Source organism: Plectropomus leopardus, chromosome 10 (assembly GCF_008729295.1).
Source record: "Plectropomus leopardus isolate mb chromosome 10, YSFRI_Pleo_2.0, whole genome shotgun sequence".
Lineage (NCBI taxonomy): Eukaryota > Metazoa > Chordata > Actinopteri > Perciformes > Serranidae > Plectropomus > Plectropomus leopardus.
Window position 1 is genome coordinate 4,560,823 of NC_056472.1, and position 17,124 is coordinate 4,577,946.

The window sequence follows — 17,124 nt, forward strand, 5'->3', positions numbered from 1 at the left end:
TTCTTTTGCTGCTTTCAGATGCCTTTCACATTTATTTAAACCTTTGAACCCTGAGCAAATGGTACGATTTCTTTCAAAAACAGGAAAAAAAAAAAAAAAGGAATGAGCAACTTGGCAAGAGATGTTCCACAAATTGGAAGAAATTAGAAGATTTAGAAAATGTATTTATTTTTTTTCTATGGAAAAACTATTTTCATGACTATCAAAATGACATACTCAAAATTAGGTTAAAGAGTTATCATAATTTTTAAACCATGATTTCCACGTCATTTTCTTTTATTTCTTTTTTTTTTTTTTTTTTTTTAATTTCAGGTAATTTCTTTGTACTTTTTACTAATTGCTGGTAGATTTTTTGGTCATTTGTTCTTTCATTGCTCATTGCCTTCTTCTGGTGTTTTTGAAAGAAATCCAGCCAAATTTCTGAGCTTTCAAAGGGTTAAACAAGCTGGTGTGGCTCCAGTGGAATGAGTAATGAGTGGAAATGTTTGGAAAGATGAAAGCGAGGCAACAGTTTTGAGGTGGAACTGGGAAGTAAAACGAGTGATGAGTCAGATGGTTTAAGTCCGGAGGATGGTGATTCATTCCTGGAAAAGTGTGGAAGAAGCGTAATAGGAGTAGTTTTTGGGAGTCAGTGGATTTTGCCATGCTATTCCTTAAAGTTGTGTTGTTGAATGTTTAGATATGTTGGCGTGAAAGGCTTTTTATGTGATGAGAAAGTTGGAGCGATGGATGTTTGTCCCAAGAAGGTGACAGAATCACTGTATAATGTGAAATATGAGGTGCTTGGGATTCTTTGGTTCATTTTGAATGGAAAAAAATCCTAAAATTGCAGCGCTGGCAACTCTGTTTGCTCTTAATCTCCAACTACATTCCTCTTTTTGTTGGGAGGTGCTGAAGCGAATAAGAGCACATTGTGTTTTTGTTTGTTGTTGTCACCAGCTGGTACAATGGCCTTTGTGTGTGAGGGAGATGGGTGTCTCCGGCCACGGACATGCTCTCATCCGTATGCTGTCACCCTTAAAAACTGGAACACCACACTGTTAAAGGTTTTCATCTCAACAAGTAGTTTATCTCACAGAGTTGACAGATTCCACTTGTAAGAATAGAAGAGATTATCTGTCTGAGGTGCTTTCTTTTGCTACTGTATGAGGAAATAAGCTTGAATCTGACTTCATCTCAAGTATTTTCAGTCTACTCTGCTTTTTTCTAATACCTCTCCAGACAGGTGTCTTGAAATAATCTTGACTGTGGTTGAAATGAGGCGAATTGATGCAAGTTTCTCAAGCTCACAGAAAACAAGTGTTCTCTTTCCTGTTGTGTCTGTAAAATAGATGTTAAAGGGATAGTTCAGACTTTTTGAAGTGGGTTTGTATGGGGTACTTATCCATAGTCAGTCTGTTACATTCAGTAGATCAATCAATCAATCAGCACGGTCCCAGTTTGGAGAAGCAGGCTGGAGTCCAACACTGAAGCAACAAAATGAATTTTGCCCACCTAAAAAAAGGCCTGCCTAAAAAAGGTAAATAGCAGTCTATGTATTGCTTTATATTTCTGTTGTAGTTGTTTTTTTCTGTATTGGCTGTTTAATAGACCTAAAATCCCCAACTTTTTTGGTGTCTGGTATTGTTTTTGATTTAATGGGATATATTAATGTCAGCTATTAGTTTAAAGGGACACTTGTAATGGGAGGGTGTCTGGCTTACATGAGACACAGGTGCTGTCTTTTTGTTGCGATCTTTGCTGTTGATGAGCACAAACTATATAAAACCTAAAGCATATCTTCATCACTTTACACTTAAGTCAGACAGTGATTTACACCTTAAAATGAAGTTGTTATATCTCTTTCTTCCAGCCCAGACTCCGTTGAGAAAAACAGTGGTTTATCGTTGCTGAACACAGGAGATGCTGGTCTACCATTGCATCAAATATTTCTTTTGTTTGTGTTATTGTGTGACTTTGGTGAATCAGAACTAGCCGTTTTAAATGCCAAAGTGACACAACAACACAAACTCTCTGGTTGAAGCAGCAGTAGACCAGCAGCTCCTGTGTTCAGTGAGTTAAAATTACTGTTTGTGTTTTGTATTGTTTCTCAGTGGAGTCTGGCTTTGACGAGAGCAGGTGGGGAATTGGAGCTGATAATGACTTCCCCTTTGAAACTGGCTGTCTGACTGTAAGGTAAACCAGTGAAAATATTCTCAGTATAACATACACTTAAACTGATATAGGTGTTTTAGGTGGAACTTTTTTTAAGGTGGTTAAAATCCGTTTTGTTGCTGATCCCCATTCACAGCTGTACGTTGCTTAGCTTCCATGTCAGACTCCAGCCTGCTTCTTCAAACCTGAGGTATGCCGACTGACATTGATATAACACGCTGACTCTGGATAAGAACCCCACACAACGCCACTGCAAAAAATCTGAACCACCCCTTTAAGACCTGCTGATCAGCGTAATGTGGAGAGAAGACGGATTGTTTTGCAGTGCAGTGATGTCAGGGATCTCACTTTGCAGGATGACGAAATGCTTGACAAAGTGGCTCGTGTGTTTGCCGGCATTGTCCGTGTGTCAACATGACTTATGCTGGTGGTGTTGATTTTGTTATTTTATACAGCTATTGTACTGTTATTTTCAGCAGCTAAGTCACTCGTGGCCTCCGTGTGTGTGTGTGCGTGTGTCTGAGCGGGAGGTGCTCAGCTCGCAGTCAGGCCGCGGTCGTTATAGAGAAGTAGAGCACCAGTTACATCAGGCGACTGATGTCACCCAACATTCCTGTTGACTGAAGGATACTGTAGGTTCCAGTCAAATCAGCCACAAGCACAAGCAAATAAATGTTCAAGAGATGTATGTTTATTTTGCATTTTATATTTTTTTAATGTATGAGCATTCTGATTGCATCTGAAATGACTAAAAAAAATCTTTATTGTATTCTGATTGACTGCAGGCTAATATGTAGGCATCACAAAGCAAACTGGGAAAGCTCATTAAAGGTTGTAGAAAATATCTGATGTCATGTCTTTGTTGTTGTCTTTAGTGGATCCAGTGTGGAACAGTCCATTTCCTGCTTTCTGCTTTTTCCGCACTGCTGCCACCTGCTGGCAACCGGACTACTTTCAGACATTTGCCTCTCATCCAAGAAGCTTCCTCAGTTTTAACCAACCAGAAGGGAACGCAGGCTTTAAACTCTGTGCGTGCGTGCGTGCGTGCGTGCGTGCGTGCGTGCGTGCGTGCGTGCGTGCGCGTGTGCTTGTGCGTGCCACAGAGTCGTTAAGGTCACTTGTGAGGTGAGTCGTTGTCCCAAATGCGATTTGTGTGGTTTGTTGGGGCTAGACGGGTGCAGGTGTGAATGGGTGTTGATGCTTCTGGGGAGAGAACTCAGGACCGCATTGTAAGTGGCAGATAAGTAGCATCGTAGGCCACCTCCTCTGCTCAAAGATGGTCGTTCCAGTTTGACATAGATGGCTTCTTCTTTCAAACCATGTCTTCTCTGGTTCGGAAGTGTACATCATTGTCGTCGAAGGAATGTCCCTTGTCCTGCAGATGTAAGTGGACAGCAGAGTCTTGACCTGAGGAGTTGGCTCTCCTGTGTTGTGCCTGGTCTCTCCAGACCAGTACTTGCTGTTGGACTCTCACCACCCACTGGAGCACACTGAGGGTTATCAGAACTCTACACCATGGAGCTGAGACTGTGCCATCAAAAACAGAGGGGGAGAAGAAGGAACAGAAGCAGGGTAATGTGCTTTATGCCAGCCAGGACTGCACAGACTTGTTCACTGGGGAAATTGAACAACCCCTCAGTGAGCAAATGGCACCTCCTCAGGTAAAGACTCTGTCCACGATGTATGCTTTTAGCCAGAAAAGACAGATGGTTCAAAAGAAGAAGCTATCTATGTCAAACTGGAATGACAGAGCAGGCGGCCTACGACATTAGGTATCACCCACCTATGATGCGGTCCTGAGTTCACTCCTCATCTACCCCCAACGACCCACACAAATCCAATTTGTGACCTTAACGATTCTGTCGCACACACAAAGCCTGCACTCCCTTCCAGTTGGTTAGAAGTGAAGCTTCTTGAATGAGAAGCAAATGTCTTCAAGAAACTGAAACTAGTCCAGGTGCCAACGAAACAGCACTTATGGATGCCAACCTTCATCAATAAGACATCTGAAACAAACTGTTAACTAGTGACCTGAACAGAGTGGTGACAGTTTAAATCAATAAGCAAGCAGAAAATTCAAAATAGTGGGCATTGTCTTGGCTGTGCACTTTGTAAACACCGTAAAAGACTTAAATCTTTACTGTATTTTTAAACAGCTTAGCATTCAGCAAGTAGTAAACATAATGGAATGATCCGAAGTTACATTCAACAAAACCAGTTACAGCCACAAGCGTAGTGCAAAGATGCTATGTAAGCTCACAGAGATCATACAGACTGGAATACGCCGCGCAGAAATTAAAACATGCTGCGACATTCCCACAAAACTAACAAGTATGTTTACAACAAACAAAGTTCAGAATATACAACACATTTCTGCCACCTGAAGACAAAATTATTATTTTAACAAAAAAAATCTCATTACAACATGGTAAATATTGGTTTAGTTAAACTAATTGTTGATTTAAAGTACTTTATTATTAACTAATTAGAAGATATTCTTGTTTAACTTTGAAACAAAACTAAAACATGTATGGAACAGATCCAATTGGACACCAAGTTAACATGCTCAGTTAATATTTCAAAGAAGTGATTAAGTGCCAAAGCCATTCACAAGATCTTACTTTGCGTCCACACGGTCGTCACTTTCAGACACCATTTGCTAAAAAAGATCATGTGATTTTACTGAAAGCTCCAGAACAGCTACTAAAAGGTGCAGCTATGTGACATGTTATCTGTGGACAGTCCGCTATTGGGATTCATCTGAAGGAATGACAACAGACCAAATACGTGGCTGCATTCTTTGGCCAAACATTTGAATACAATCACTTATCACTGAGAGACCAACTGATGAGGCGTGAACCTGACTCTGTAAAGTTCACACGTTCAGACATTCACGGGTCTTAAAATCGCTCAACACAAGCGCAGGTAGATAATGAGCCGCTCTGCTTCAGCCAAACATACATTCATTTAAAATAACAGCAGAATTTAATATAAATCACGTTACACGAAATCTTAAACCCCTTGAATTAGAAAAAAAATCCCTCGTAAGCAAAATCCAACTGAAACACTATGAATCATCCCCGTCTCTATAACGACGTTTCTACAGCAACTTAAAGCTCAAGCCACAATTTAACGTTAACATTAAGCCTGAAGAATAAAGAAGGAAGACCATTTTATACCTGCATATTTCTGGGTAGAGCTGGGTCAGTTTTGGCTTTTGCTGCTCCATCGTTTGATTTGATTCTTCGCATATCGTCTGAACCGGTAAATTAATTCAATGATTTGTCATCATGACAAAAAACAGCACTAGTAATAAGCAATTTGACCATGTGATTTACATAAAATTCTGTTTGTTAATAAACAGACTAAGTAGTAGAGGTGGGAGGGGCAGAGCAGCGCACACCGTTCGCTTACTAGAAAGTTCATGTGTTTTTTGGGGTGACGAAAGAACACATGGCAGCATTAGTTTCTTAAGAAACCTAAGGGGACATTGACATGGCAACAGTTCTTGCATGAAATGTTAAAGTTTTGTCGCCGTTTGGCCTTTCATATGTATAGGTGTTTTCTGTTTAAAATATGCAAACGTAGGAAGGTAGCGAATACTCGACCATCTTTAAAGTGGTTACTGCTCAGTCCCAGATACCTGCTGTGCTTACGTGATGTAACAGGTGCGTATTTAATGGATTCATTGCGGACGGGGATCTCCGACATTATGCGATAGTCAGAGGCTCAGTGGCTGTTTGGACATCGTTTCATTATGTTCCACTCAAGTGCAACGCCTGGTAAAATTTGGTAAACCCGTCCATTCCAGCATTTGGCTTAACGTCAAAGTAGTTTAAAAGTTTGTAGACCGGCCCAACTCTACCTCAGGAAGCAGGAGAAAGAATCTCAAATCAATCAGACTCGGATTTAGTGCATTTAGCCGTAGAAACACCAGCATCTGTCACACGCTCTAAACTCTGAGCCCTTAAATCAGAGAGAAATGAGGTAAGACCAGCAGAGAAGACAATCTGTACGCAAGAGCTCACAACCAGCCTACACCAGCCTCAAAACTCCTGGATGACCCTGAAGTGGTTCTCAATGGACGGGGTCTCGTCCTCAAAGTGCAGCCTCTTACTTGGACAGGCCCCAAACTCCTCCAGGATCTTAATGAAGAGTCCATGCTCGCGGCCTACCCAAGCCCGCATCGGGTCACATACCTCGTAAGGGGTCACGTGGGCGTGGATCGACACTCCGCTGGAAGCCAGTTCCTTAAGCGCCCGCTTGTTCGTCACCCAGGTTTCGCTGCCGCCAGGGTGCCCGCCGTCCAGCCAGTACATGTCCGAGATGTGCTTCACAAAGTGCGACAGCCGAGGATCTGCGCGGGCCCCGGCCAGCTCGTACACCATCTGATTCAACACCACGCAGCCTTTGCTGAAGCCCACCAGCGTCAGCGAGAATCCTGAAGGGATGCTGTCAGCGCCCCCCTGTGGCTGGACAGGATGTGGAAGGTTGGCTCGCTCCATGCCGTGGCTCAGCAGCGCCCTGTCATCAGAAAAGGTACCAGACACATTTAATGCTTTTCAAGACCTTTCAAGAAAGTTTTGTAAAAAAAATTTAGGACTGGTTTTTGGACAAATCATCTTTTTCTTATTCAGGCATTGCAAGTAAGTCTAAAGACAAGAAGCACTAAATTTGGTAAATCTACATTTTGCCAACAGTATAAGTATAAAGAGTACAAGTATAAAGAAAACTATTAACATCAGAAATTAGGACTTCCCTCACAAATTAGAATTTCTGACTGTGAAGTGACTTTTAAGGCCTAATATTTATAAAAGCAAATTTAAGACATTTAAGACTTTTTAAAGATGTGCAGACACCCTGCACTGACAATCAATAACAATGTAAACACTCGGTTGGTGATGTTCATCATGTGAACAGTGTGTAGAGCCTGTCAGAGGTGATGATTCTGCTCTGTAGTCATTTCAGCAGATGTCCTCTCGTGTCTCAGTCAGTGGTGGTAACAATTTTCACCACTGTCACTTATTACATATTACTTAAGTGCAGCTGATGTGTTTGCTGTGTGAGACTCAGGCAACGGTCTTCACAACAGATGTCCCAAGAAGTCAGACTGCTACTACTGTTAATGATAATTTCACAGGTAGCAACTGGGTGAATGTATAAATGTCAGCTTTAGTAAAACCTGAGGCAATCACCATTTCTATGAGTTTTTGTGTCTGAAAGGCAGTGGTATAAAACACTTTAAGTGACAGAGTTTCTAACTCATCCATGTATATTTGGCCACAAATAACCATTTAACCCAACATACTAATTTTATATTTTTGAAGCTGGACCATTCATGAGGAATATTGTTGCAATAAATATACAGTTTGGTGATTGATTGTGCCACTCTCAGCGCAGGCAAAGCAGCAGAACGTGAGGTGCAGTGACCTAGATTTGAAAGTTCACCTTCACTCCATCTGCAGCAGCTGCTCCTCTCATCCAGCAACCTGATCTGATCACTTTTGACTGGATTGAATGAGCAATTATCCACTCGCTGCCGTGAGAAACAATAACAACACAAGTTCTGCCGACACTACATTCACAAATACAAATACTTGGCCTTGACGTTTTGATGCTTTTTTGGAAGGCATAATACTATGACTTTTTATGCCAAATGGAACAACATACTATACTATGACTTTTTTTAAGAACTCTTAGTATACTATGGAATTTTTTTCCCATGCTTCTTCAACAAAATACTTTACTATGATATTTTTATGCAGTTTCGAAAGACACTATATTGTGACTTTTTTTTCTGTTTTGGACAACATTCTATACTATGAATTTTGATGCTGTTTTGGAAGACATATTGTACCATGATGGGTTTTTTTTATGTAGTTTGGAACGACATACTATGATGTTTTTGATCATTTTTGGACAACAAAGTATACTATGATGTTTTGCTTGATTTTTGGATGACATACTATAAGTCGTCAGTGACGATTTTTGGCCAACGTAGTATACTACATAATTTTTTAGTATTTTTGGGCGACATACTATGTTGTTTTTGATGATATATAACAATTTTTGGGTGATATACTATGACGTTTTTGATGACTTTACGATGACATACTATATTATGTGTTTTTTTTTCAGGTTACAGACTGCCATGACTGATTCGCACTGACATCCCCCAAGTGTCTGTTTTTGTCTTTATGCAGTGTCTCATAAATGTCTTAAATGAGGATTTTGAAAAAAACACATGGAAGTCATTTCATTGAATGTCAGATCTCTTCTGACATCTCAAACACATGCAGAACATCACTTTGATCACAACTGAAACATATGAGCATCCTCTATACAGACTGCGGGGACATTTTTAATATACATACAGTACATGAGCCCCACAGGATGACTTATGATGATGCCACCATTAGTTTTAAATATGCGACTCTCACTGTTAAGTAAAGTGAGAAAAAATGATCTTAAAATATATAACGTTGTCAATAAGAAGCCAAAAACTTCAATAGAAAAATGCCAGATGTCTCTACTGATATCGATTTATCTGTTCCAAGAAAATATAAGCTCATTTATCGGTCTGACCCAAACATCAGTTGTGCTTTTACACAGACGTCACTGTAGATACTGAATTTTCCCTATCAGGAACTTTGTTGATTATTGGCCTGACTCATTTATCAGTCAAGTTTAGACAGACGTCACTGCCGATACTGAATTTTGCCTTTCCAAAAACTTAGTTGATTATCGGCCTGACTCATATATCAGTCAAGTTTTTGACAGACCTCCCAGCCGATACTGTATTTTCTGTTTCAACACCATATGACCCTTATATCAGCAGAGCAGACAGATATATCAGCCGATATTTTATTTATGCCACTAAATATCATTTAGCTGTAGATTCATACAGTTTAGACACTAATTTGATAGAACAGAACAAATTTAAGCACGTAAAGGTGATTGATATATCGTTGTGGCAAATAAATCAGGTGAAGTTTTCCTGAAACATGTAAAACCAGTATCGGGAGATCCTTCTGTCAGAATCAAGGAATATCGGTAAAGAAATGTCAAAGTAAAATCTGAGGTATTTTAGAAACTGTGACGTAATAACATATTTGTCCATTAGAGAGTACTGACATGTTTTATGTTCAAGTGTATGGTATTTTGTTTGCTTGTTTGTGTGTGTTGTGTATATGTAATAACTGAATAATTTATTTATTTTGTTATCAAACATATCAGTTAGGCTGTAAAAAAAAAACACTTTCCTTTCATTTCCATTTATTGCCATGAGGTACAGAAACATTCATTATTTTTAAAATGTATCTAAAATACAATATAACAAAAATGCAATACAAATACAACATGATGGATATTGCATTTTATGTGAATGATGTTGTACTTTGTTCTCTTACTGTATTATGACATTTTGGATAACTTTTGGATGAAATAATATACTGACGCTTTGTATGATTTTTGGACAACATACTATACTATGACGTTTTGGATGATTTTTGGCTGACATACAATACTAGGACGTTTTTGATGATTTTTTGACACAAAAATGGCTGAACATGACATTACATATCTTGTCCAGCCTGGGATTGCCTTGGGGCCCCCCAAGAGGAGCTGTAAATTGTTGCTGGGGAGAAGGACATCTGGAATTCTCTGCTCCGCCTGTTGCCCCAGCGACCCAGCCTCAGATAAGCTGATGACAATGGATGGATGGATGGAGTCACAACATAGTATACAATGTCCAAAAAAAGGCCAAAAACGTCATAATTCAGCAAGTAAAATAAATGGCCGAAAATGCCATAGTATAGTCTGTCAAAAAACGTCAAATTTTTACATGTCAAAAAATGGCTGCAAACTACATATTATGGCTTGTAGAGACACATCATAGCATACAATGTCCAAAAAAGGGCCAAAAACATTTATTTAGCAAGTTGAAAAAATGTCAGAAAACGTCATAGGAAATGTAAAACAAAGTCAAATTTTGGGATGTCATACAAATAGCTGAAAATAACCTATTGTAGCCTGTAGAGACCTTTCATACTATATACTAAATAACGGCCAGTAAAGGCCAAAAACTTCATAATTTAGCACGTCAAAAAATGGCTAAAAGCACCATGATGTAGTATGTCCAAAACTGTCAAATTTTGACATGCCATTAAAATGGCTGAAAATGACCTATTGTACCTTGTAGAAATGTGTCATATTATACAAGTTGGAAATGAAGGCAAAATGACGACAAAAACCTTATAACTTAGCGTGTCAAAAAACATGGCCATAAATGCAAAACTATAGTATGTCGAAAAATGTCAAATTTTTACCCCTCCTAAAAACGACATAGAATGACTTGTAGTGACACGTTATAATATACAAAGTGGCAAAAAAAAATCCAAAAAAGGCCAAAAACCTCATGATTTAGCATGTCAAAAAAATGGCCAACAAGGCAATAGTATAGCATGTCAAAAAATGTCAAATTTTGACCCCTCCTAAAAACAGCTGAAAACAACATAGAATAGCTTGTACAGACGCGTCATAGCATACAAAGTGGGAATAAAGTCCAAAAAAGGCCAAAGACCTCATAATTTAGCATGTCAAAAAAATGGCCAACAAGGCAATTGTATAGTATGTCACAAAACATCAAATTTTGACCCTCCTAAAAACGGCTGAAAACAACATAGAATAGCTTGTAGAGATGCGTTATAATATTCAAAGTGGGAATAAAGTCCAAAAAAGACCAGAAACCTCATAATTTAGCATGTCAAAAAAATTGCCAACAAGGCAATAGTATAGTATGTCGGAAAATGTCAAATTTTGACCCCTCCTAAAAACCGCCGAAAACAACATAGAATAGCTTGTAGAGACTGATATAATAAACGAAGTGGGAATAAAGTCCAAAAAAACCAAACACCTCATGATTTAGCAGGTCAAAAAAATGGCCAACAAGGCAATAGTATAGTATGTCGAAAAATGTCTAATTTTGACCCCTCCTAAAACCGCTGAAAACAACATGGAATACCTTGTACAGATGCGTTACGATATTCAAAGTGGAAATAAAGTTCAAAAAAGAGCAGAAACCTCATGATTTAGCATGTCAAAAAAATTGCCAACAAGGCAATAGTATAGTATGTCGAAAAATGTCAAATTTTGACCCCTCCAAAAAACGGCCGAAAACAACATAGAATAGCTTGTAGAGATGTGTTATAATATTCAAAGTGGGAATAAAGTCCAAAAAAAGCCAAAAACCTCATAATTTAGCATGTCAAAAAAAAATGACCCAAAAGAAAATAGTATAGTATGTCGAAAAAATGTCAAATTTTGACCCCTCCTAAAAAACGGCTGAAAAGGACGTGGAATAGCTTGTACAGATGCGTTATAATATTCAAAGTGGAAATAAAGTTCAAAAAAGAGCAGAAAACCTCATAATTTAGCATGTCAAAAAAATGGCCAACAAGGCAATAGTATAGCATGTCGAAAAAATGTCAAATTTTGACCCCTCCTAAAAACGGCCGAAAACAACATAGAATAGCTTGTAGAGATGATATAATAAACAAAGTGGGAATAAAGTCCAAAAAAACCAAAAACCTCATAATTTAGCATGTCAAAAAAATGGCCAACAAGGCAATAGTATAGTATGTCGAAAAATGTCAAAATTTTGACCCCTCCTAAAAACGTCTGAAAAAACATAGAATACCTTGTACAGATGCATTACGATATTTAAAGTGGGAAATAAAGTTCAAAAAAGGCAAAAACCTCATGATTTAGCATGTCAAAAAAAATTGGCCAAAAGGCAATAGTATAGTATGTCGAAAAATGTCAAAATTTTGACCCCTCCTAAAAACGGCTGAAAAAAACATAGAATAGCTTGTAGAGATGTGTTATAATATTCAAAGTGGGAATAAAGTCCAAAAAAAGCCAAAAACCTCATAATTTAGCATGTCAAAAAAATGGCCAACAAGGCAATAGTATAGTATGTCGAAAAATGTCAAATTTTGACCCCTCCTAAAAACGGCTGAAAACGAACATAGAATAGCTTGTAGAGATGCGCATAATAATACAAAGTGGGAATAAAGTCCAAAAAGGCCAAAAACCTCATAATTTAGCATGTCAAAAAAAATGGCCAAAACAAAATAGTATAGTATGTCGAAAAAATGTCAAATTTTGACCCCTCCTAAAAACGGCTGAAAACAACATGGAATAGCTTGTAGAGATGCGTATACGATATTCAAAGTGGGAATAAAGTCAAAAAAGGCCAAAAACCTCATAATTTAGCATGTCAAAAAAAATGGCCAACAAGGCAATAGTATAGTATGTCGAAAAAAAAATGTCAAAATTTTGACCCCTCCAAAAAAACGGCTGAAAAACAACATAGAATAGCTTGTAGAGATGCGTTTATAATATTCAAAGTGGGAATAAAGTTCAAAAAAGAGCAAAAAACCTCATAATTTAGCATGTCAAAAAAAATGGCCAACAAGGCAATAGTATAGTATGTCGAAAAATGTCAAAATTTTGACCCCTCCTAAAAACGGCTGAAAACGACGTGGAATAGCTTGTAGAGATGTGTTATAATATTCAAAGTGGGAATAAAGTCCAAAGAAGGCCAAAAATCTCATAATTTAGCATGTCAAAAAAATGGCCAACAAGGCAATAGTATAGTATGTCGGAAAATGTCAAATTTTGACCCCTCTAAAAAAAACGGCTGAAAACGACATAGAATAGCTTGTAGAGATGTGTTATAATATACAAAGTGGGAATAAAGTCCAAAAAAGGCCAAAAATCTCATAATTTAGCATGTCAAAAAAATGGCCAACAGGCAATAGTATAGTATGTCGAAAAAATGTCAAATTTTGACCCCTCCTAAAAACAGCTGAAAACGACATAGAATAGCTTGTAGAGACGCGTTATAGTAGCATACAAAGTGGGAATAAAGTCCAAAAAGGCCAAAAAACTCATAATTTAGCATGTCAAAAAAATGCCAAAAGGCAATAGTATAGTATGTCGAAAAATGTCAAATTTTGACCCCTCCTAAAAACAGCTAAAACAACATAGAATAGCTTGTAGAGACGCGTCATAGCATACAAAGTGGGAATAAAGTCCAAAAAAGGCCAAAAACCTCATAATTTAGCATGTCAAAAAAATGGCCACAAGGCAATAGTATAGTATGTCGAAAAATGTCAAATTTTGACCCCTCCTAAAAACGGCTGAAAACGACATGGAATAGCTTGTAGAGATGTGTTATAATATTCAAAGTGGGAATAAAGTCCAAAAAAGGCCAAAAAACTCATAATTTAGCATGTCAAAAAAAATGGCCAACAAGGCAATAGTATAGCATGTCGAAAAATGTCAAATTTTGACCCCTCCTAAAAATGGCTGAAAACAACATAGAATAGCTTGTACAGATGCGCGTCATAGCATATTCAAAGTGGGAATAAAGTCCAAAAAAAGGCCAAAAACCTCATAATTTAGCATGTCAAAAAAAAATGGCCAACAAGGCAATAGTATAGTATGTCGAAAAAGTCAAATTTTGACCCTCCTAAAAATGGCTGAAAACAACATAGAATAGCTTGTAGAGATGCGTTATAATATTCAAAGTGGGAATAAAGTCCAAAAAAGACAAAAACCTCATAATTTAGCATGTCAAAAAAAAATGGCCACAAAGGAAAATAGTATAGTATGTCGAAAAAAGTCAAATTTTGACCCCTCCTAAAATGGCTGAAAACGACGTGGAATAGCTTGTAGAGATGTGCTATAATATTCAAAGTGGGAATAAAGTCCAAAAGAAGGCCAAAAAATCTCATAATTTAGCATGTCAAAAAAAATGGCCCAACAGGCAATAGTATAGTATGTCGAAAAATGTCAAAATATTGAATGCCAAATTTCGACCCTCCTAAAAACGTCTGAAAACAACATGGAATACCTTGTAGAGATGCGTTTATAATATTCAAAGTGGAAATAAAGTCCAAAAAAAGAGCCAAAAAACCTCATAATTTAGCATGTCAAAAAAAATGGCCAACAAGGCAATAGTATAGCATGTCGAAAATGTCAAATTTTGACCCTCCTAAAAACCGCCGAAAACAACATAGAATAGCTTGTAGAGACTGATATAATAAACAAAGTGGGAATAAAGTCCAAAAAAACCAAAACCTCATGATTTAGCATGTCAAAAAAATGGCCAACAAGGCAATAGTATAGTATGTCGAAAAAATGTCAAATTTTGACCCCTCCTAAAAACGGCTGAAAACAACATGGAATAGCTTGTACAGATGCGTTACGATATTCAAAGTGGAAATAAAGTTCAAAAAAGGCAAAAACCTCATGATTTAGCATGTCAAAAAAATTGCCAACAAGGCAATAGTATAGTATGTCGAAAAATGTCAAAATTTTGACCCCTCCAAAAAACGGCCGAAAAACAACATAGAATAGCTTGTAGAGAGATTGCTATAATATACAAAGTGGGAATAAAGTCCAAAAAGGCCAAAAAATCTCATAATTTAGCATGTCAAAAAAATGGCCAACAAGGCAATAGTATAGCATGTCGAAAAAATGGCAAATTTTGACCCCTCCTAAAAATGGCCGAAAAACAACATAGAATAGCTTGTAGAGATGCGTTATAATATTCAAAGTGGGAATAAAGTCCAAAAAAGGCCAAAAAACTCATGATTTAGCATGTCAAAAAAATGGCCACAAAGGCAATAGTATAGTATGTCGAAAAATGTCAAAAATTTGACCCCTCCTAAAAAAGCTAAAAAAATGACATAAAATAGCTTGTAAGATGCGCGTCATAGTATACAAAGTGGGAATAAAGTCCCAAAAAAGGCCAAAAACCTCATAATTTAGCATGTCAAAAAAAATGGCCAACAAGGCAATAGTATAGTATGTCGAAAAAATCAAAATTTTGACCCCTCCTAAAAATGGCTGAAAACAACATAGAATAGCTTGTAGAGACGCGTTCATAATATTACAAAGTGGAATAAAGTCCAAAAAAAGCCAAAAACCTCATAATTTAGCATGTCAAAAAAATGGCCACAAGGCAATAGTATAGTATGTCGAAAAAAGTCAAATTTTGACCCCTCCTAAAAAACGGCTGAAAACAACATAGAATAGCTTGTAGAGACGCGTTATAACATATACAAAGTGGGAATAAAGTCCCAAAAAAGGCCAAAAACCTCATAATTTAGCATGTCAAAAAAATGGCCAAAAGGCAATAGTATAGTATGTCGGAAAAGTCAAAATTTTGACCCCTCCTAAAAATGGCTGAAAACAACATAGAATAGCTTGTAGAGACGCGTCATTATAACAAAGTGGGAATAAAGTCCAAAAAAGGCCAAAAAACTCAAAATTTAGCATGTCAAAAAAAATGGCCCAAAAGGCAATAGTATAGTATGTCGAAAAATGTCAAATTTTGACCCCTCCTAAAAATGGCTGAAAAAATGATAAAATAGCTTGTAGAGATGCGCTTACCATAGCATCAAAGTGGGAATAAAGTCCAAAAAAGGCCAAAAAACCTCATAATTTAGCATGTCAAAAAAATGGCCACAAGGCAATAGTATAGTATGTCGAAAAAAGTCAAAATTTGACCCCCTCCTAAAAATGGTCTGAAAACAACATAGAATAGCTTGTAGAGACGTTATAGTATACAAAGTGGGAATAAAGTCCAAAAAAAGGCCAAAAACCTCATAATTTAGCATGTCAAAAAAAAATGGCCAACAAGGCAATAGTATAGTATGTCGAAAAAATGTCAAATTTTGACCCCTCCTAAAAATGGCTGAAAAAACACATAGAATAGCTTGTAGAGATGTCATTATAATACAAAGTGGGAATAAAGTCCCAAAAAGGCAAAAAAACCTCATAATTTAGCATGTCAAAAAAATGGCCACAAGGCAATAGTATAGTATGTCGAAAAATGTCAAATTTTGACCCCTCCTAAAAACGGCTGAAAACGACATAGAATAGCTTGTAGAGATGTGTTTATAATATTACAAAGTGGGAATAAAGTCCAAAAAAGGCAAAAAAAACTCATAATTTAGCATGTCAAAAAAATGGCCAACAAGGCAATAGTATAGTATGTCGTCGAAAAAGTCAAATTTTGACCCCTCCTAAAAATGGCTGAAAACAACATAGAATAGCTTGTAGAGATGCTTATAATTAACAAAGTGGGAATAAAGTCCAAAAAAGGCCAAAAACCTCATAATTTAGCATGTCAAAAAAAATGGCCCAAAAGGCAATAGTATAGTATGTCGAAAAAATGTCAAATTTTGACCCCTCCTAAAAATGGCTGAAAAAATGACATAGAATAGCTTGTAGAGAGGCGCGTATATTAGCATAACAAAGTGGGAATAAAGTCCAAAAAAGGCCAAAAACCTCATAATTTAGCATGTCAAAAAAAATGGCCAACAAGGCAATAGTATAGTATGTCGAAAAATGTCAAATTTTGACCCCTCCTAAAAAATGGCTAAAAACAACATAGAATAGCTTGTAGAGACGCGTCATAGCATATACAAAGTGGGAATAAAGTCCAAAAAAGGCCAAAAACCTCATAATTTAGCATGTCAAAAAAATGGCCAACAAGGCAATAGTATAGTATGTCGAAAAATGTCAAATTTTGACCCCTCCTAAAAACGGCTGAAAAACAACATAGAATAGCTTGTAGAGATGCGTATATATATACAAAGTGGGAAATAAAGTCCAAAAAAAGGCCAAAAAAACTCATATTTAGCATGTCAAAAAAATGGCCACAAGGCAATAGTATAGTATGTCGAAAAATGTCAAATTTTGACCCCTAAAAAAAAAAAAAACGGCTGAAAACGACATAGAATAGCTTGTAGAGATGCATCATTATAGCATACAAAGTGGGAATAAAGTCACAAAAAGGCCAAAAACCTCAAAATTTAGCATGTCAAAAAAATGGCCAACAAGGCAATAGTATAGTATGTCGAAAAAAGTCAAATTTTGACCCCTCCTAAAAAT

At 37.2% G+C, this 17,124-nt stretch overlaps 1 protein-coding gene across 3 annotated transcripts in view; it reads right to left on the reverse strand.

Annotated features, from left to right (window-relative positions):
• Window positions 1-2,040: 2,040 nt before the first annotated feature.
• c10h2orf69 (chromosome 10 C2orf69 homolog) overlaps window positions 2,041-17,124 on the reverse strand; it is a 37,496-nt gene continuing 22,412 nt past the window's right edge. For all 3 annotated transcript variants that reach the window (XM_042494870.1, XM_042494868.1, XM_042494869.1), the window contains exon 4: window positions 2,041-6,678. In XM_042494870.1, the coding sequence (XP_042350804.1) occupies window positions 6,201-6,678 (478 nt within the window). In that variant the 3' untranslated portion in view covers window positions 2,041-6,200. The remainder of the gene's footprint in view (window positions 6,679-17,124) is intronic.